The sequence below is a fragment of the Nilaparvata lugens genome, chromosome 14 (assembly GCF_014356525.2).
Source record: "Nilaparvata lugens isolate BPH chromosome 14, ASM1435652v1, whole genome shotgun sequence".
NCBI lineage: Eukaryota > Metazoa > Arthropoda > Insecta > Hemiptera > Delphacidae > Nilaparvata > Nilaparvata lugens.
The window spans coordinates 651,568-673,876 of NC_052517.1; the positions used below are offsets into that span (position 1 = coordinate 651,568).

Genomic DNA, 22,309 nt, shown 5'->3' on the forward strand with positions numbered 1-22,309 from the left:
TTTTTGATAATTAATTTTTATTCCCAATATATTATCTCTTATTATTTATATAAAACCAATAGCTGATAGTTGCAGTGATAGTAGTTTTAATTTTTCTGCTCAAAATTTTCAAGTTTATTTCAATATTATTGAAACTTTCGGATTGTTTAGTGTTATTTCCGGCTCTTATCAACCCTTCGAAATTCAAAATTCATCAGTCATATCTCGAATACGTATTCTCTGAGTGTTAATCTTTGGTGAAAACAGAAATTTTAAACTTAACCTCACTTTGGACTATTTATGTGCCAAAATCTAGGAATTGAAGAAGTTTTGGGCAATTGCCTGTTTCTCTTTCCAAATATCGTGTTTGTGACTGTTCTAAAAATATTTCTAATCCCATAACAACCAATGATAATCTTTTTCTTTCCTACTGGTAGAATCTTACAATAGCAATCCATTCAGACAGTTTTATATCTACATTATAAATATTTTTTGTCGAAATTATTTATGATTTAAATATATAACTAACTTATTGCTTGTGTTGAATTGTGTATGAATAAATGATGTTGTTGCAGTCTGCGAATCATGACGGTGTGCCCCTATTGGTGGATGTGTGCTGTGGTGAAGTGGAGGGGAGAGGTCTGGAGGTGGTTGGTGTCTACAGGGTGCCTGGCAATACGGCTGCTGTTACCAATCTCACCGAACAGGTACCGTAATTCCACTTTAGTTCACTTAAATATTTAAAAATCGTGGTTAGTGTAGTCCTTAAGTAGGACTCTGAATACAGAGAAAAAATAGCGTAAGCCGATTACTGTCGGTTTTTATTGTTTTGGCTGGGTGAGAGTGTAAGAACGGCACAGAATGAGAGACTACCAGCGTCGCACAGCTTCACGGGAAAGAATTACGGGGACTATCGGCTTGAGATAACAGTAAAAGTTGCGACATAAACGCCCTATACCATGGCATATCTACTAATGATATTGTTATATAGTATATAGTATAATATATCTATTTTGTAAACAACAGTAATATCATAGGGAAAAGATAGCATAAGTAGATATCACACGGTATTTATGTTTCAAATTTCAAGACGTTTTCTGTTAACTCAAGCCGATTACTGTCGACTACTGTCTATGATTAGTGTGTTGTTGGGAGTGTAAGAGTGTTAGAAGGGGACAGTATGAGAGACTACCAGCGTCACATAGCTTCACCAAAAACAACTACTAGGACTATCGGCTCCAGTTAACACTCACATTTGCAACATAGACACCCTATACACTGTCTATTATTAGTGTGTTGTTGGGAGTGTAAGAGTGTAAGAAGGGCACAGTATGAGAGACTACCAGCGTCACATAGCTTCACCAAAAACAACTACTAGGACTATCGGCTCCAGTTAACACTCACATTTGCAACATAGACACCCTATACACTGTCTATTATTAGTGTGTTGTTGGGAGTGTAAGAGTGTAAGAAGGACACAGTATGAGAGACTACCAGCGTCACATAGCTTCACCAAAAACAACTACTAGGACTATCGGCTACAGTTAACACTCACATTTGCAAGATAACGGTCCTTTACCATGGCTTATCGTATAATGCTATCCTTTCCTTATGCTAATATCTATTTTGATTGTATGGCATATATTGCAGCCAGTGGGCATGGTATAGGTCGTTTATGTTCTAAGTTTGAAGCCGATTTATTGTTAACTGAAGCCGATCACTGTCTATTATTATTGTGTTGTTGGGAGTGTAAGGCTGGTCACACACCGATCAGTCAAGACAAGACTAGTCACGTTTCAAGTATTGTGACTAAACGTGACTTGTCTTGTCTTGACTAATCGGTGTGTGACCAGCCTTAGAGTGTAAGAAGGGCACAGTATGAGAGACTACCAGCGTCACATAGCTTCACCAAAAACAACTACTAGGACTATCGGCTCCAGTTAACACTCACATTTGCAACATAGACACCCTATACACTGTCTATTATTAGTGTGTTGTTGGGAGTGTAAGAGTGTAAGAAGGGCACAGTATGAGAGACTACCAGCGTCACATAGCTTCACCAAAAACAACTACTAGGACTATCGGCTCCAGTTAACACTCACATTTGCAACATAGACACCCTATACACTGTCTATTATTAGTGTGTTGTTGGGAGTGTAAGAGTGTAAGAAGGACACAGTATGAGAGACTACCAGCGTCACATAGCTTCACCAAAAACAACTACTAGGACTATCGGCTACAGTTAACACTCACATTTGCAAGATAACGGTCCTTTACCATGGCTTATCGTATAATGCTAACCTTTCCCTATGCTAATATCTGTTTTGATTGTATGGCATATATTGCAGCCAGTGGTCGTTTATGTTCTAAGTTTGAAGCCGATTTATTGTTAACTGAAGCCGATCACTGTCTATTATTATTGTGTTGTTGGGAGTGTAAGGCTGGTCACACACCGATCAGTCAAGACAAGACTAGTCACGTTTCAAGTATTGTGACTAAACGTGACTTGTCTTGTCTTGACTAATCGGTGTGTGACCAGCCTTAGAGTGTAAGAAGGGCACAGTATGAGAGACTACCAGCGTCACATAGCTTCACCAAAAACAACTACTAGGACTATCGGCTTCAGTTAACACTCACATTTGCAACATAGACACCCTATACACTGTCTATTATTAGTGTGTTGTTGGGAGTGTAAGAGTGTAAGAAGGGCACAGTATGAGAGACTACCAGCGTCACATAGCTTCACCAAAAACAACTACTAGGACTATCGGCTACAGTTAACACTCACATTTGCAACATAAACGCCCTATTTTATTCTTATTCTTATTTATTTACCAATTCACTAGAAATTTCAAAATAACACTTATAAACTAATATACATTGGTGTGGCTGGAAAAAGAACCTATACTATGGTATATCTTCTTATTCTATCCTTTCCCTATCTATTTTGATTTGATGGCATGGCATATATTTGGACAGGTGAACAAAGCAAGCGGCGGAGATGTGATAGCTGGTCTGGTGGCGCAGGCCGACGTGAATGTGGTCTCGTCGCTGCTCAAGTCGCTGTTCCGTCGTCTGCCAGATGCTCTGCTCACATCCGACCTCTATCCACTCTTCATTGCTGCCGACAAGATACCCGATCCACTGCTGAGGGCGGCCACCATTAGGAAGCTGGTGAGTTGCACCTTAATGCCGCATCCACATTTTGGCCCAATGACGACGAGTGTCAGAGTGTGGATGCCTTTGTTAAGCCCGGTCCAGACGCTCAAGTCTACCATCAGTCTTTTGCTCAAGCAAAAGACGGATCGTTTGGTTCAAGCAAAAGACGGATGTAAAATTGCGTCCACACGCATCCGTCTTATGTCGTCCGTTTTCCTTTTTTTTGATATTGTTTGATATGGTTCATTGAGTCTGGACTGTATACAGTTGACATATATCCGGTAGATGAGTAATAATTATATCGTATTTTTCGCTGATTCAACTGGATAATGCTATTAAAGAAAAGAAAGAAAGAAAGAAATATTTATTGCCAAAATCATTAAACAAACTTTACAAATGTGAAAAATATAAAAATTTTCATTTACAATACATTGCAAAAACTTAAAATTAAAATATTTTCCATTTAAAAATCGATTATAATATTATCATTGGCGTTACCAGCAAAACTAAGTAGTTTGAGCGATGGCAACGAGTAATCAGTCGAGTAATAATTATATCGTATTTTTCGCTGATTCAACTGGATAATGCTATTATTTAACAACATAATGAAAAAATATTACTGTTGATCGCTAAATGGCTTTGTTTGCATGTCATATCTTGAAACACAGTGATTGTAAATGGATTGAAATTTTGTAGATAGTATTCTTATCAACAATATAGTACATCTTAATATATCATAATAGTAGATCATGATATCAACATCAAATTCTGAGAGTATCATGAGAATCAAGAAAGAAAACGAAAGGGTTAAATGGTTTAATATATAATCCATGGAAAAAACTTGCTTATTTTCAAGTAATCGCGAGGCATTTCATCAATTTGAGGGCGCTGAATTCGAATCTGGAATCACAATTTCTCTACCTCCATTTTTACGCGATTTAGGTTTTGGTGGATAGGCAAAAGACGGACGGTTTGATGAAGAAAGATTGCCGGCCGATACATTTTGAGTTTGACGACTTAAGCTTGAAGACCGTCCGATCCGTTTTACCGTCCAGACGCAACGACTTACATGCTCCGACTTTTGCTTGAGCAAAAGACGGATCGTTTGGTTCAAGCAAAAGACGGATGTAAAATTGCGTCCACACGCATCCGTCTTATGTCGTCCGTTTTCCTTTTTTTTGATATTGTTTGATATGGTTCATTGAGTCTGGACTGTATACAGTTGACATATATCCGGTAGATGAGTAATAATTATATCGTATTTTTCGCTGATTCAACTGGATAATGCTATTAAAGAAAAGAAAGAAAGAAAGAAATATTTATTGCCAAAATCATTAAACAAACTTTACAAATGTGAAAAATATAAAAATTTTCATTTACAATACATTGCAAAAACTTAAAATTAAAATATTTTCCATTTAAAAATCGATTATAATATTATCATTGGCGTTACCAGCAAAACTAAGTAGTTTGAGCGATGGCAACGAGTAATCAGTCGAGTAATAATTATATCGTATTTTTCGCTGATTCAACTGGATAATGCTATTATTTAACAACATAATGAAAAAATATTACTGTTGATCGCTAAATGGCTTTGTTTGCATGTCATATCTTGAAACACAGTGATTGTAAATGGATTGAAATTTTGTAGATAGTATTCTTATCAACAATATAGTACATCTTAATATATCATAATAGTAAATCATGATATCAACATCAAATTCTGAGAGTATCATGAGAATCAAGAAAGAAAACGAAAGGGTTAAATGGTTTAATATATAATCCATGGAAAAAACTTGCTTATTTTCAAGTAATCGCGAGGCATTTCATCAATTTGAGGGCGCTGAATTCGAATCTGGAATCACAATTTCTCTACCTCCATTTTTACGCGATTTAGGTTTTGGTGGATAGGCAAAAGACGGACGGTTTGATGAAGAAAGATTGCCGGCCGATACATTTTGAGTTTGACGACTTAAGCTTGAAGACCGTCCGATCCGTTTTACCGTCCAGACGCAACGACTTACATGCTCCGACTTTTGCTTGAGCAAAAGACTGAAGCTAAACTTGAGCGTGTGGACCGGGCTTTGAGCATTGCTCCGATTTTTGTCGAGCGCAGGCCAATGAAGGCCAGTGCTGGCAAACCACCCATCTACTCTTGTCAACCAATGCGTGCTGTCTCCTTTTATCAATACAGCTGTGCTTTTAGAATATCAAGTTTGTATTTTGATCCTGCAAAATTATTTCTTTAATATGTGAATACTTTATATTTTAGTGATGATAATAATGTGAAATATTTCTCCTATGTTTGGTTTCGAAGAATCTAAATTTAAAAATCTACCTTGTGAAATATTTAAGGACTGAAAATTTTGTGAAGTGAACAATTACAAGACTAAGGCCCGCCGCAAAGTAGACCCACGCTAATCCGCGCCACTCCAACCAACGTCGTGTAAACCATTGCTATAGAATTATTTATAATCAATCAGCTGACAAGTGGATTATTCATTGCATGCATTACACAGATGTCTGGAGAAACCGGTGAACAGGTCACACCAGATACTTGTGGATGGGAAACTGAGTTCTACTGATAACAGAACTACTAATAATTTATTGATCGAGCGAAGTGAGGTCTAAGATTCAAGTCGACGGTTTGGCATTTCTCTTAATGTTTAAATGTTTGTATGTTGCGCATTTACGGCGAAACGCGGTAATAGATGTTCATGAAATTTGACAGGTGTGTTCCTTTTTCGAATGCGCGTCGACGTATATACAAGGTTTTTTGGAAATTTTGCATTTCAAGGATAATATAAAAGGAAAAAGGAGCCTCATTCATACGCCAATATTACAGTAAAAATCAGACTATAGAATTATTCATCATAAATCAGCTGACAAGTGATTACACAGATGTGTGGAGAAGCCAGTCTATTGCTGTATTTCTATAAGGTCTATAGTTTCAATCAGGTACTTGTGGATGAGAATACTGCGTGAGGTCTACTGTCACAGAACTACTAGTTAGTGAACGATGCTCAATGAATTGAATGTATTGTTTGTATTTTAGGTTCACTCACTGCCCGACCACCACTTTGAAACGCTGCGCTTTGTGATGGCTCACCTGAAGCGAGTGGTCGCCCGCAGTGAAGTCAACAAAATGGAGGCGCGTAATCTGGCCATTGTGTTTGGACCCACCTTGGTGCGGACGTCGGACGACGACAGCATGCTCACACTGGTCACTGACATGTCGCATCAGTGTCGAATCGTCGAGACTCTCATACTGCATGTCAGTCATTATTCTCTCTTTAGTCATCTCTGTGTCAGCTGTACTGTGTTTAGTCATTTGTCAAGTGGACTGTGTTTAGTCACTTGTCAAGTGTATGGTGTTTAGCCTCTTGTCAAGTGTACCATACTCAAAATCAAATCAAAATCATTTATTCTTCAAAAAACAAATTTACAGTATAAAATACAACACTTTCACAAAACTTGTCTAACCTAATCCTTATATGACAATTTACAAGACACATTGAGAAGAAAAAATCCCTGCAAAGGTTTAACCTGAGCGCAGGAATGAGTCGCTATAAATAACATAATAACAATATCGAGGGAAACAGGATGTTGAAAAACTACTCTATAAAATGAAAGAAATTAATATTAATATACAGACAGTTAAAGTTAATTGCAATAATTCGTGAAAATAGAAATGTACAAAATATAAATTACAAATATTGAACAGCAGCACAACTCATGATTATAAAATGATGATAATCATAGCATATAATTTATGTAAACAGTATCCACTATGCTTAGCATATTGAAATTTATATACAATATAAAAGAAATGGAAAATCACGTATTTAATTCATGAATCAGTTCAAAAAACATTGAAAATAAGAGGGAAAGGTATTCACTACAAAAGAATACATTATTCAATAGTTACAAAAAAGTTTGATATTTGTTATTTAAAGGTTATTATAACTTTGGAAGGAGAAAATCTTTGATCAGAAAGTATAGGATCTATAGTAAATGAATTTTACTTGTATCAAAATAGTTTTTCATTGAGCTTGAATGCTACAATACATTTATCCAATTCATGCCTAGTTCTACTGTTTAATCTGAAATTGACAAAATCAAAAGGTATATGATTCAGTAGTCTTTTAGCTACAAAGACAAACTGCCTACAGCACACGTCCAAACACTGTACGATCCAATACTGTGTTTAGCCTCTTGTCAAGTGTACTGTGTTTAGTCACTTGTCGAGTGTACTGTGTTTAGTCATCTCTGTGTAAGGTGTACTTTGTTTAGTCACACTTTGAGTTTACTGTGTTTATTGCACTTTTCTAATGCCGCATCCACACTCTGGCCCAATGCTCACAAATGACGACAAGCGTGAGAGTGTGGATGCGCTCGCCTTGATTGGCCTTCACTTGTCATCGCTTCTATCTACATCCACAAAATGATCACATTGCAGTGTCGACTGGCTAGACCAAGACACTTGGCCACAGTAAACATACAGTACGGAAACTTGGCTAGTACCCTGACGCTAAAATCCGCCATCTTGTTAGGAAGCGCCGCATTGTAATAGTATTGATGATAGGTTCGGATCACTTTAATGATCCGGATCAATTGATCTCGTTCACTGCCACGAGCCAATCATAAGACCAGGATTGGAACTTCCCAAGGTCACGTGACGTGTTTAGTATTGGGGTCATGTGAAAAGCATTGGTTAGATAGGCGATTTATTACAAGTTTCCTTTCTGTACTTATTCTGTGACTTTACTAGCAGTACTTATCGCCAGAACCATCAACCCGATGTCCCGATCAGCTGTTCAAAAGCATATAATATTACATTTCACAAGTTTCGATTCTGTACTTATTCTGTGACTTGGCGATAGTGTGGACTAGGCATTAAGCATGCTGTCCACAGGGTGATTGTAGCTGCTATGGGAACGAGCAATTGGAAATGTTAGCAACTCATGTACATTGCCTGTTCCCGCGACAGCTAGTGAACGCTTAGGCTCAACTCATACTACCTCGACTCAAATCAAGTCAAGGATACCCCAGTCTCCACCTTATCACTTTCTTGCTCATTGTCACTACTTCAGTTCCATGCTACTCCATTTTTAACCTTTCTTTGTTAAAAATATGAGATCCAATTCGTCACTACTGCGCAAGTAATAAATTTTTCGCCCCACTTGGATGTAATGAGCTGGTTTTCGTGCGTCATATGGAGGCCGAAAATGATTGTTTTCTGACCAGGCCGGTAAAAGTTTCATGGCCCTAGGGCTGTAAAATAACCTTGAAGTTAGCTGATTCTGATTTGATGTGAACGTGTTTACAAAATGGTTTGTGAAACGGAATCAGTTTATGCTTCTAGAATTGAATAAGTATTCTGCAATAAGATACTATCATTTTATTTGGATGAATAAAATACAGATAAGATATATATTATAAACTATTCAAATTCGAATTTCAGAGTAGGATAGAACTTCTAACCTAAACTTCCAAAGTCAATGACAACAAACATTCAGATTGGCCAAATTTCAAGTGTGCTAAAACAGCTGATCAAAAAACTTCATTATTTGTGTTTATTATTCAAGAATCAAAACATTTATAATAATATCATCTTATTGTCATTTGGAAGAATAAAAAGTATAAACTCAACCTCTTACATAATTGAAAATAATCTTTTAGGTTATTTAGACAAATCAGAATAAAAAATAAAAGTACTTGGACAATTTCCTAATATTCAGATTACCTCAGATTTTCTAGAGCTATGACCTTCCTGTTTTGCTTTCGAAAGTGCCTAATAAACAATTATTCTCATATTAATATTGTTTATTTTTCTGTGTGGCGAAAAATAACGTTCTCACCATGGACAAAAATGTTTTTCCGGCTCTCAATATTTTCTAGTCCTCGGCCTACGGCCTCGGACTTGAAAACCGATTTCGAGCCGGAAAAGTCTCATTTTCGGCCCTAGGTGCGAAATATACTATTATAATAATAATTATTAATATGTTGTCTTATCTAATTCTTATTATTGTATTATCTAAAATGATAAAACATCACTTTCATAAAATCTCACGGTACTAAGCAACTCAAGTCGAGGCCCGACCGACCAACATAGCTCGAGTGGACGCTCGACTCAGTCTCACAGTCGTGAGGTCGCGGAGACTAGAATCATAGAGAAACAATAGTCTAAGTAGATATCCCATGGTATAGGGAATTTATGTCGCAACTTTTACTGTTATCTCAAGCCGATTACTGTCGATTATTGTCAATTTTTACTGTTTTGTTGGGGTGATAGTATATGAACGGCACAATTTGAGAGACTACCAGCATCACACAGCTGCATAGGAAAGAACTACGTGAACAGTAAAAGTTGCGACATAAACGCCCTATACCATGGGATTATGCTATTTTCTCTCTATGGCGTAAGGCACTTATCGTTTCTCTATTGCTATTTCTCTATGAATCGACTGCTCTGACTGTCACCATTTGAAAACACATGCTGCGTCGAGAAGAGACTAGAGTCGCATCTTCTCGACTTGAGTCGCGTAAGTGTGAGTTGATCCTTCGTGGTCTCTATGTGCTGTTTTTGTCACAATAGCTAATCATACTTTTTCCTCCACCTACTGTCTAAAGTACTTACTTTACTCCCTGAAACCTAATACTAAAGTGTCACTTTTTCGCTCTCGGTAGTAAAAAACAGAAAAACTCCCTAGGGAGTAAAAGTGACTCCATTTAAATAACATGGGGAGCATCTCTATTTTAAAAACTTACATTATAATAGGTTAGAAGGTCTAAGCTCAGATGAGGAAGCATATAGAGTAGTCATTAAACCAACTAAATTCAATACCTCAACCAGACATTTGATCGATATATAAAATTTATGTTTGTATGCTAAAATTATTATTACAAACTTCATATCACTATACTAAAAAAAATGTATATATTTTTTTCTTTTATTCCATGTTATTCAAAATAAAAAAACGAATATTACTTATTAACTAATCAAATTTGTAACGGGAACTTCATCATAGCTGTACTTTTGGCTGTCATTGTTGTTACAACTTTAGCCGACAGATAGTGCTGTCGGAGGAGAACTGTGATTACAAGCCAGCTGTTTCTGTTTACTTTTTAGATTATGTTCAACACATTGTTTGGTCAGATACGTTTTTAAAAATTATTTTATTAGCAGTTTTTATAAAAATGTAGGTGGAGGAAAAATGTTGTGTATATCACGAGTGAAAAATGTTTTTTCTCCCTCAGGAAAATTGTTGCCCTCGGCTTCGCCTCGGGCTTCAAACTTTTTCCCACAGGGAGAAAAAGTCGTACTTTTCACTCTAGATATACAAATAACTATTTCTATTCTGATCGATCCTGTATTTGCTGCCTGTCAAATGTATGCAATGATTAATGTTGTGTTTGTTTTGAAGGCGGACTGGTGCTTCAGTGATGACGACATCGACCGGTTGCAGCTGGCGAGTGGCGGCGGAGGAGGAAGTGTGAGTGGAGATGGCCCCTCCCTTCCCCCGGGACCCACGGTCGACCACATCACCGACAATCACAGCTTGCTACTCGAGAACATACACAAAGTACAGGGTCAGTCTGTGCTATTCAATTCAATTAGTTGCATTATTATTTGTCATCTTTCAATACAGTGCACCCTATTATCATAGAGAAACAATAACGTAAGTAGATATCCCATGGTAAAGGGCGTTTATGTCGCAACTCTTACTGTTATCTCAAGCCGATTATTGTCGAATTTCACGGTTTTGTTGGGGTGAGAGTGTATGAACGGCACAATATGAGAGACTACCAGTGTCACACAGCTTCACGGGAAAGAATTACATGAACTATTGGCTTGAGATAACAGTAAAAGTTGCGACATAAATGCCCTATACCATGGGATATCTACTTATGCTATTGTTTCTCTATGCTATTATTTATTTTGATGCGGTCGTTCTTCTTCTTACCAAAAGCGAAGAGTTTCTGGTTAGCAGTTGTTTGGAAATGGTATTAACTTTGCTTGAATGTGATAGCCAGCCCGCGTTGTCTGTTAGCCGACGATTTGTCCCATTGAAATCATATCAATTTATTTATTTATTATTTATTTATTTATTATTATTTCATCCACTGACCTCCTATAAAAGGGGTATTTGGACTTGTCAATGTCGTAAGTCAATGTGTTATTGCACTAAATTCAACTGAATTCAGATGTTCTAGCTATGGTGAAAGTAATATTTTCGAGTTCAATATTTGAGTGATTTTATTGTATATTTTGTGAATATTTAAAGTTTGTTTTATGTTTTTACAAAAGTTTTATCATCAATCTATCTAAATTTGAAATTCTTTGTTTTATTCTGATTGTGTACGTTGTGTATACAGTAAATTGTTCCACTTCCAATCGTAAATTGTTCCATCACGTGACTAGTGCAAAATGTTCCCATGGAACGCCATTTCAAAATCGTTGGTTCAAGCTTTTGGCGCGCACATATAAAGTTGATTTACACTAAAATGTGTCGTTTACTAGCTGCGTGAATGAAGAAAGGCTGTTTTACAAACCAAACCTACCGTCTAGAAAAGTGTAAATTTCTTTTATTCCATTACTCTCAAATTTTCTATCGAGAAAAATTCATTTAATGAATGGTTATCAAACATCCTGTTGTTGGTTATGTATTCTATGCTATGCTATGGTGAACAAACTATCAGCGCATGCGCAGAGAAGCAAGCAGACTACAATAATCGACCAATGAGAGCTCAGATAGTTGGAATATTGTACCAGGTCGGACAATTTACCACACTTTGACTGTGGGGCAGAAAGTTGGAACTGGAACAGGTTTCTGGAACAGAATCTGTCAAAATTCCTCCCATGGAACGCGGAACTTTTTACTTGGTAAATTGTGAATCGGACAATTTACCAAATTCCATGTACACAGAACGGGCCCATTTATAGTTTCAGATTTATTCCGTGTACTGTATGTATCTCCCTTGCTATTTTTGTAAAGTACCTATGTTGTAAAGAAGGAATAAAGATTATTTGAATTATTTGAATTGAAGAGTGTTGAAATTGAAGTGGACATAACCTACATAATAAATATTTGGACGATTTGTGACAAAATCAGGAAATAGAAGAAGTTTTGGGCAATAGCCTGTTTTTTCTTTTCCGACTATTGTATTGTTTGCTCTGTCCAATAAAAAAATGAAGTGAGATGGACGTTGTAAAGTCAGCATGTTACAGAAAACATTCCAGAATTTTGAATTTCCGTTAGCATTGAACTGCGCTGTGACTTTAATAAATTGATTGATTGATTGATTGAGTACTTTATTTATGTAGATTACAATATATACTGGCTTATACACTTATATACAATAGCTTACAATACAGCAACATTATAGATGAATTTACATAATATAGACTAAGAAAATGATTATTGAACTGTATATGATATGAAAAAGCAATTTGTAATATAATAACTATAGATAATAATTATATTGTTATGCATGTACATAAATTGGCGGAGCTTTGGACATATCAATGTCCATTCTTCGGAAACAATATTAAAAATATCCTCCCCACTAACTCTCTACCAAATAAATGAGATATTAGTGAACAATTTTTACTAGTTTTATTATAATGTGTTTTGTGTTTTCTAGGTATGAAAAGCGGGATTGGCGAGGTGGGTGGTGGAGGGGGTAGCAACATGAAGGAGATATCGGCAAAAGACATAGTGGTGTCGATCATTGGCGCTGCCAACCGCAAGATGCACAAGTCCAAGTCGCGATCGGGCTGCGGCACCAGCTCTTCCAAGCTGCAGCAGCAGACGAGTGAGGTGGATGGTGGTGGGGGAAGCAGGGGCGTGGCTGCCTCTATCAGAGAGTCGGTACTGTTCTCGGGCAGTATACTGGCTGCATCATCAACTGCCAGTGTCAAGCACCAGCGCAAACACGGTCAGTTACTGCTCAAATACATTCTTATGATATGATAATATATAAAAGCGAAATGGCACTCACTCACTGACTGACTGACTAACTGATTGAATGACTCACTCACTCACTTACTCACTCGCAGAACTAAAAATCTACCGGACCAAAAACGTTCAAATTTGGTATGTATGTTTAGTTGGCCCTTTAGAGGCGCACTAAGAAATCTTTTGGCAATATTTTAACTCTAAGGGTGGTTGTTAAGGGTTTAAAGTTCGTCTTTTAGCATGTATATTCTTCTTCTCCCAATCTCTTAATTATAATTGAAATTTCCATATCATATGTTACTATAGAACTATAATCTAGATAGAGTACCTCTTCGAAACAGTTGTTAACTGGCAACTAAATTAATAATTTTTTCAGGTTGGCATTAAGTTGAGTTGACTTTGTTAGGTTGGCACCAAGTTGAATTTTTCAACACATTATTTATCGCGGAAAAATTGATTGGGTACTGCTACTTCAATCCTGGGAATATTATATTACTAGCCGTCAGACTCGCTTCGCTCGCCATATCCGTTTAGCCAGACGTTTAGTCTGGACCCCCGACTGGATTGTCCTAACATATGATAAAAATGCTCAAATGAAAAATGCAGGCGAGCGAAGCGAGCCTGCTTATCTCATTCTTGGACGATCCAGTCGGGGGTCCAGGGGGCGGAGCCCCCTGGCTAGACGAATATGGCGAGCGAAGCGAGCCTGACGGCTAGTATGATAATAAGTTTTTTTTGGTCAGGCTGGCCACTAACGGTAGGGCATGCCGTCATTGGTGCGTAGAATAGAATAGAATGACTGCTTTATTTTTGACCTAGGACGCCGAAGTTAGGGCGCTGTTGGCCCTCTCTTACACAGATTACACTTAACCCTCCTATACAATACTAATTTATACATTGTGTCTTCACAGCGGGGAAAACCTCCAGCAAAGCTTTTGAGGCTAGGTTTTTGTATCTACGATTTATTATAATTTATCCTTCGCTCCTCCATTTGAGTTTATGGGCCGGTTGCCGAGCTAGGGGTTTAGCCAAGTTCTAGGACTTTGAGACGTTACTCATTTTTTGAAACTTATTTTTTATTATAAATTATTATTACAATTGGATTCACGAACATTAAAGATAGACTGAAACGTTTTGCTATCAAATTCAAATATAACAAACAAATTACATTTGATTTCATATAAGTTTAATCAGACAAACCAGCTGTTTACTTGGTTATTTAGGATTTTTTTTAGGGCCGGTTTCCGATCTCGGGATTTAGCTAAGTCCTAAACTTTAAACAGCTGGAGTCAGAAAATTGGTTTTCCAAAACGGGGCGTAGTCGCAGTCATTGTCATAGTCACGTTTGAATTAAATTTCGAAAAACTAGAAAATTGAACAGAAAATAAAATAAAGAGAAAATAGTGTAAAGTTTCAGCTATTTTGAATTATTTAGGAAAGTCTAATTTTGTAAAGGAAAAACGTTTCCAATTTTATAGAAATGAGAAAAAAACTAAGAGCACTGTTATAAAAGCTGCGATTACGCCCCGTTTTGGAAAGCCAATTTTCTGACTCCAGCTGTTTAAAGTCTAGGACTTGGCTTAATCCCGAGCTCGGAAACCGGCCCTTAGACATTTTAAATTGATAAATGATTTATTAATTTTTGAGAAAACATAACAGGTCATTGTAACTTACTGAGCGCGTGGTCTTCTGTTCACAGAACTACTAGTTTAATTATCTATCTATCTATTTATCATGTTCAATTTGTAATGACTTGTGTTTGTTCTGCATAGATGGCGTGGAAGAGAGGCGTGGTAGTGGTGGGAGTGGCCAGGAGCAGAGTGGTGGGGGTGATGGAGGGAGTAGTAATGCGGCAGTTGATGCTGATGGCATGATCAGGACTTACACTGGACTGTCTGCCTGCAAACAGGAACGCATCAGAAGGTAATTCAACCATTAATCCTATACTATTAAACGAGCAAATTCTGTTTATATGTTTGTATTCCAACGGATCTCGAAAACGGATCTAACGATTCTCACGAGATTCAGAACATAGTAGGTTTATAATATAAAGATTCGATTGCACTAGGTCTCATCCCTGGGAAAATTCGCTGAAGGACATTGAAAGAATAATTATTATTCATCCTTGGAAAAACAGCTGATAATAATAATTTCGTCGTTTGTTGGTGATGGAAGTGAGTGAGCGAGTTGATGTGTGTGTGACTGTGTCAAAATTATGTCTCAGCTGTTGAAATTTTGTAATCATTGAATCAGGTACTTAGTGCCGGTTGCAAAAAAGCCGGGTTATTTTCAATCCTGATTGATTCCAGTAGATCCATCTTTTTGAAATGGTCTTCTCTGATTTGGTTCACGTGAAGCTAATCAGGATTAAAATTTAACCGGCTTTTGTGCAACTCGGCGGCCTTTGTGAGGGAAAGTTTTGCATTCCTCTGGTGATTAATCTCAATTTACAATGATTAGATAAAACATTTCTGTATGAATGTTATTATAATTTCTTCTTTTATTTTTTATGCTTTTGTACTCCAGATCGAAGCTCAGTCCCCGATATTATAACTCTAATTATCAAGTTTGCATAGATGAAATGGTCTGGTGGCTTCCCCCAAACGACTCACTTGCGGAAATCAACTATAGTGGGGTTCACGTTATAATGGCAGTGGACAAGGTTAGGTTAGGTTAGGTTGGGTTAGGTTAGGTTAGGTTAGGTTAGGTTATCATAGGAGATCAACGTTGCCGATCCTCTGTCTTGCCAAAGCCTTCTATAGACGGTAGCTGATGCAGGTTTATTGATGTAATATTAACTGTTCATTCTCGTTAAAATAATCAATTATAATGGCAGTGGACAAGGTTAGGTTAGGTTAGGTTAGGTTAGGTTAGGTTAGGTTAGGTTAGGTTGGGTTAGGTTAGGTTATCATAGGAGATCAACGTTGCCGATCCTTACTGTCTTGTCAATGTCTTCTATAGACGGTAGCTGATACCGGTTTATTGATGTAATATTAACTGTTCATTCTCATTTAAAATAATCAATTATAATGGCAGTGGACAAGGTTAGGTTAGGTTAGGTTAGGTTATCATAGGAGATCAACGTTGCCGATCCTTACTGTCTTGTCAATGTCTTCTATAGACGGTAGCTGATACCGGTTTATTGATGTAATATTAACTGTTCATTCTCGTTTAAAATAATCAATTATATTTTATTACTATAAGAAATTTTATTTTTCAATTATTTCATAATGAATTTACACAATTAAGTTCACTGGAACATAAATCTTACCTCCACTCTCAGATCAGAGAAATCACTCATCTTCAAATGCTTATAACTCAAGAATAGGAGTGAATTTTGCCAATTCGATGACATATAATAATTGTTCCTATCGTCAAGTTTATATTTCAAGTTTCTAATTGTTTCTCTCATTCCTGAGAGTTTTCGCGATTTTAATTTTTGACTATTTTTGTAAAAATCCATGATTTTTTTTATTGATGGATTTCATGAAAAATGCAAATCTCCCAGATTTTTTTGATATTGGGGCTATGGATAGAGGTTGACCTAACAAGTGTTGTGCTATAATATGAGACGTTTCGCTACAATACAGGCTGAGTTATTCACTGAAACATAGAATCTTACTTCCACTCTCAGATCAGAGAAATCACTCATCTTCAAATGCTTATAACTCAAGAATAGGAGTGGATTTCGCCAATGTGATGACATGCTAATTTTATTTTTATTATTATTGAACGAAATTCCAAATTGAATGCTGTAAATCCTCCCGAAGACTTGTGCTACTGCAAATATTGACAACAGGGTAAACAGCTAGATGGAAACTCGATGAGCGCTTCTATTCAAAAATTATTTGTCAGCCCGGGAATTGACAAATAATTTTTGAATAGTAGCGCTCATCGAATTTGCATCTAGCTGTTTACCCTGTTGTCAATATTTGCAGTAGCACAAGTCTTCGGGAGGATTTACAGCATTCAATTAGGATTTTCGCCTAATAATAATTAATTTTTCCTACAGATACCTTGAAAAGTGACCATTTGTGCACTGATTGCAGGCCGCAAAGATTGAGGCCGCACTAGTGCGGAAAGTGAGTACTTTGCATACTCCAGACTTGCAGCATGACAATGCAAAATAGTTAGTAGGTTATATGGAGCACCAGTGCAGTAAATCAAAATTAAGTTGGTAATACTCATAGTGAGGCCCACGTTATAATGGCAGTGGAGAACAGCGTTGCCTTGCCATTATGTGCCTTCATTATAGTCATTTCAATGCTTACATAAGATAGACCCCCTTCAAGCAGTCACATAAATTTTCAATTGAATTACTAATCATTATAATTCAATTATTATTATTCAATTTTAAATAAATTAAGGCTTTTATTAATAATAAAATTACACAGAAAAACATTTGATGGATTTCAGGGAATTTCACCCATAATTACCCACTTTTCATATTCAATGGTAACTGTAGGAAAAATTTAATGTGAAATACGTGCGCAAAGTTCGTTTGCTGCACTCAAGAAACCATTCCGCCCTCGCCTTCGGCTCGGGCGTAAACGTTTCTTTCGGTGCAGCAAACTGTCACTTTGCGCACTAGTTGCACAAATAACTATATCAGCATTTGAATAATTTCATGTGATGACATATAGTTGTTGCTCTCGTCAAGTACTATCATTCGTGAGGGGCGATTATAATTGTTGATTAATTTGTTGTTGCAGGTTTGAACAGGAGACAAAGGCGATGCTACAGCGTGTTGGAGCCACAGCTGTGGAAGACAGACCCAAGAGAGAATTCGACTTTAGCGCTAACCAAGACGAGAGTCCACCCTCAGGTTGGTAGATTTATGGTTAGGTTAGGTTATGTTAGGTTAGGTATGTTAGGTTAGGTTAGGTTAGGTTAGGTTGTTAGGTTAGGTTGAAAGTGTCTTTCAAGGTCCGTATTACATTAGGCCACCAGTTGGTCGTCATCCATTATAGTAGGTCCACGTTATAATGGCAGTGAAGAAAGATTGATTGATTGATTGATTGAGTACTTTATTTATGTAGATTACAATATATACTGGCTTATACACTTATATACAATAGCTTACAATACAGCAAAATTATAGATGAATTTACATAATATAGACTAAGAAAATAATTATTGAACTGTATACGATATGAAAAAGTAATTGTAATATAATAACTATAGATATTATATTGTTATGCATGTACATAAATTGGCGGAGCTTTGGACATATCAATGTCCATTCTTCGGAAAGAATATTAAAAATATCCTCCCCACTAACTCTCTACCAGAAAAAGATAGGAGACAGACGTTGCCGATCCTCTGTTTTGTCAATCTAATCTGTTGCTTAGGGAAAGATAAATAATTAAAGCCCCTTGTGTATTTTTTCGGATGCAACACGTTGCTTTTGAGAAGATACAAACGAGCATTTGTTGCTTAGGGAAAGATAAATTAATGTCCCTTGTGTGTCGTTTCGGATGCAACACGTTGCTTTTGAGAAGATACAAACGAGCATTTGTTGCTTAGGGAAAGATAAATTAAAGCCCCTTGTGTGTCGTTTCGGATGCAATACGTTGCTTTTGAGAAGATACAAACGAGCATTTGTCTCTTAGGGAAAGATAAAAATTAAAGCCCCTTGTGTGTCGTTTCGGATGCAACACGTTGCTTTTGAGAAGATACAAACGAGCATTTGTTGCTTAGGGAAATATACATACATAAAAGCTCCTTGTGTATCTTTTCTTTAGTACTGTACCACATGCCTTCGCCCACCACCGCTTCTCACTCTACTCTACCAATACTATGCTAATGAAAACAGTCTCCAGCTAGTAGAGTAGAGTCGTGCCCTAGATAGATAGATAGATAGATAGATAGATAGATAGATAGATAGATAGATAGTCAAATTATTATGCCTTTATGGTTTCAATGGTTTTTATAGCATTACAGGTCTAGGCTGGATTCAGGCAGCTCAAAAAACTCGTCAACATGATAGAAGGGGTTAGCGCAGAGCCACGTATGTAGAGTTTTTTTGAACTCTATGGTTCTCATGTCTCTAAACTTGAGGGGTATTTATCAGATGGTATTTATCAGGGGTATTTATCATTATCAGATGGCTGGTCCTTAGCCTTTCCAGACGGACAAAAGGAATGTTGATGTCATGACTATGTCGAGTATTAATCCCATGAACGTTCGATCTACATTGGAGCGTTTCTCTACACTTATGAGTGTGAACAAGGCTACTGAATATATACAGATTCACTACCGTAAGAATGCCAAGCTCAACAAAAAGTGGCTTACAGTGGGCTATTCTATCGGCTCTACTCATTATTCTGATAGCTCTCTTCTGCATTATTTTCAACCTCTCCAATCCTGGTAGCATTACCCCAGGCTATCAAGTTTAAGAAGTATTGTTATTTATTAAAAAGTATTAATTTAAGTGTTAATTTATTGAAAAGTATTGACATTTTAAGGTTAGTTGTCAACACACTTTACCCACTATTCTCAATTGTAGTGAAACCAGTTACTCGACCAAGTAAGTAGAGTAGAGTTAGTATGCCAGTTACTCGACCACTAACTCCACCAGTGAAAACCAGGCTTTTTAGTGTAAGCTACCATTGTCGTTTTGTTAATTTTAAGACCTGATTGAATGTATTAATATAGGTAAGAGGATCCGCAGTACATTGTCTGTGCTGGGTGGTCTAAGATCAAGGCGCCAGTGAAGAAGGAGAAGTGAGAGGGGAAGAAGAGGAAGGAGAAGGGGTGATAGAGAGAGAGTGTGTGAGAAGAAACAGGATTTATTAGCAATTGCTTGGTTTTAACCCGAGAGAGATGGTGTGCTGTGCTGTGTAACTTAACCCCTTAGACCAGTATAGAATAGACACGCTGGCAAGTCTAGTCTCTGAAGCCAACATCTACTGCCATATCGCCCCATCGTGACGTCAGCATCGGATAGAAAAATTTTTGGTAGAGTTTGTTTACATTTTTTCCATAGCAGATTGTGTCTATTTCAGCGGGAGCGCAGCGGGAGTTTGCCATTTTCATAAACTAGTAGTTCTGTGAACAGTAGACCTCGCGCTCAGTAAGTTACATTGATCTATTGTTATGTTTTCTCAATAATAAATAAATAATTTATCAATTTAAAGTGTCTAGAAAAAATCCTAAATAAACGTGAGCGCTGTTATCAACTGTCTACTAACGTTGATTGAAAGATACATTTTCAAGATGTTCGATGTTTTTGAACGGGTAGTATTATAGTCCACTAGACAGCTGATTTATGATGAATAATATTCTGTAGTCTTACTACTGTAGTTACTCCAATATTGGCGTATGAAGGAGGCTCCTTTTTCCTTTTATATTATCCTTGAAATGCAAAATTTCCAAAAACCTTGTATATAAGTCGACGCGTAATTTAAAAAGGAACATACCTGTCAATTTTCATGAAAATCTATCACCGCGTTTCGCCGTAAATGCACAACATATAAACATTCAAATATTAAGAGAAATGTCAAACCGTCGACTTGAATCTTAGACCTCACTTCGCTCGGTCAATAATAATTTACATACATCTGAAATAAACACAATCTGAAAATTTTCTATCCGATGCTGACGTCACGATGGGGCGATATGGCAGTAGATGTTGGCTTCATCGACTAGACTTCTCAGCGTCTCTATTCTGTAAGGTTAACCCACAAATTTCAGTTGTTTTCAGCTTGCTTTTGTCTCATAAATGATGTAAATACGTAATGATTTTCTTGTAACCCCAAAAATGTACAGCAGATAGGGTTGAAGCACAACCTCCGTAAACAAAGCCGTAGTGCATTCTGGTGACGTCAGCACAGGTAGGGCTCCTTCACCAATAAAAATTTGTTGATTTCAGGTGATCTATATCAGCTAGTGTTTTATTGGTGTAGGGAGCCCTACCTGTGCTGACGTCACCAGAATGCACCACGGTTTTGTTTACGGAGGTAGTGGTTGAAGTCCCATAATAATCATCATGAATAATACATCGTTGTCTGAATAATTTTAACAGGATTAATATTGAGTGTGGTTTGAAATCATTTAATAGAAATAGCTGCGTTTTAGTTTTAATCTCATCTACTAAAAATGTACCTGACAACAATAGTATTGTTACAGCCTATGGAACACAAACTAGATTTAAATTTATTTATTTATTTCATTCCATTCACACAATATCAAATTAATGATTAGGAGAGAATCAACAGGATAAACCCAAAACTGTTTCTCTCCCTTTTTTTGATAGAAAATAGTCCAAATGAGGTTATGTAGACACTTCAATAAAAATAACAAAATTTCACAGTCTAAATATAAATTTTACTAAAATTCATCATCAGTTCGCCTAGACTTGGAGTTGCTTGTTTTAAAATTAATACTCGATTCTAATTTCACTAGAAATAACTAAAGTTAATGTTGAAAAATAATAAATTGTACACTTTTGACTTTTAGAAGCCTTTTGTGAAGTGCCATTGTGAAGCGTGTACTAGATAACGTCATCTATCCAGAATTATAAATGTTGAAATTTTTATTCATGTCAGGAAAATGAATTTACTCATTTTGGAGAGGCTGTTAGATAGTAAAAATTTCCAACTATTAGAAAAATGAAAGATCATTGAATAATGAGGAAAATACTTATTGCAAGTCTAAACTTTACTTTTCGTGTAGTTGAGAAGTTGATATTGTGGTTATTTTAATTATTCATATTAAATAAAAATACTAAGAAATTGTCACAAAACCACAGATTTATTGATACTTAGAAAGTCTGAATTTGGATTTGAGAAAGAGACTTATAAAGAGTGTATCTGGAGTATTGCACTATATGGCTCAGAGACATGGACTATCGGTAAGGCGGAAGAAAAGGCAATTAATGCATTTGAAGTATGGTGTTGGAGGCGAATGCTGAAAATAAAATGGACCGATAGAATAACAAATGAAGAAGTATTTCAAAGGGCTGAAGAGACACAAAAAACTCTATTGAAATCTCTTAGGGACAGACGGCATTCTTGGATAGGACATATTATAAGACACAGCGAATTCGCGCTAACAATACTGGAAGGTGCAATCAGTGGACAACGGGCTCGTGGAAGACCCCGGCTACAATATTTCAAGCAGATAACCCGGGATCTTGGGGTCCAGAGCTATACCCAACTAAAACAGCTGGCTCTGGACAGACAAAGATGGAAAGCTGCCAACCAATC

At 36.8% G+C, this 22,309-nt stretch overlaps 1 protein-coding gene across 6 annotated transcripts in view; it reads left to right on the forward strand.

Annotated features, from left to right (window-relative positions):
- The window catches only part of LOC111055426 (rho GTPase-activating protein 21-B), an 87,128-nt gene that overhangs the window by 53,229 nt on the left and 11,590 nt on the right, over positions 1-22,309 (forward strand). For 5 of the 6 annotated variants that reach the window (XM_039440436.1, XM_039440435.1, XM_039440439.1 and 2 more), the window contains 7 exons: positions 555-686; positions 2,959-3,153; positions 6,194-6,412; positions 10,566-10,731; positions 12,787-13,080; positions 14,873-15,023; positions 17,813-17,925. In XM_039440436.1, coding sequence (XP_039296370.1) covers positions 555-686; positions 2,959-3,153; positions 6,194-6,412; positions 10,566-10,731; positions 12,787-13,080; positions 14,873-15,023; positions 17,813-17,925 — 1,270 coding nt within the window. Of the gene's footprint in view, positions 1-554; positions 687-2,958; positions 3,154-6,193; positions 6,413-10,565; positions 10,732-12,786; positions 13,081-14,872; positions 15,024-17,812; positions 17,926-19,757; positions 19,875-22,309 lie in introns of all 6 variants that reach the window. The other variant, XR_005572832.1, reaches the window with a different exon arrangement.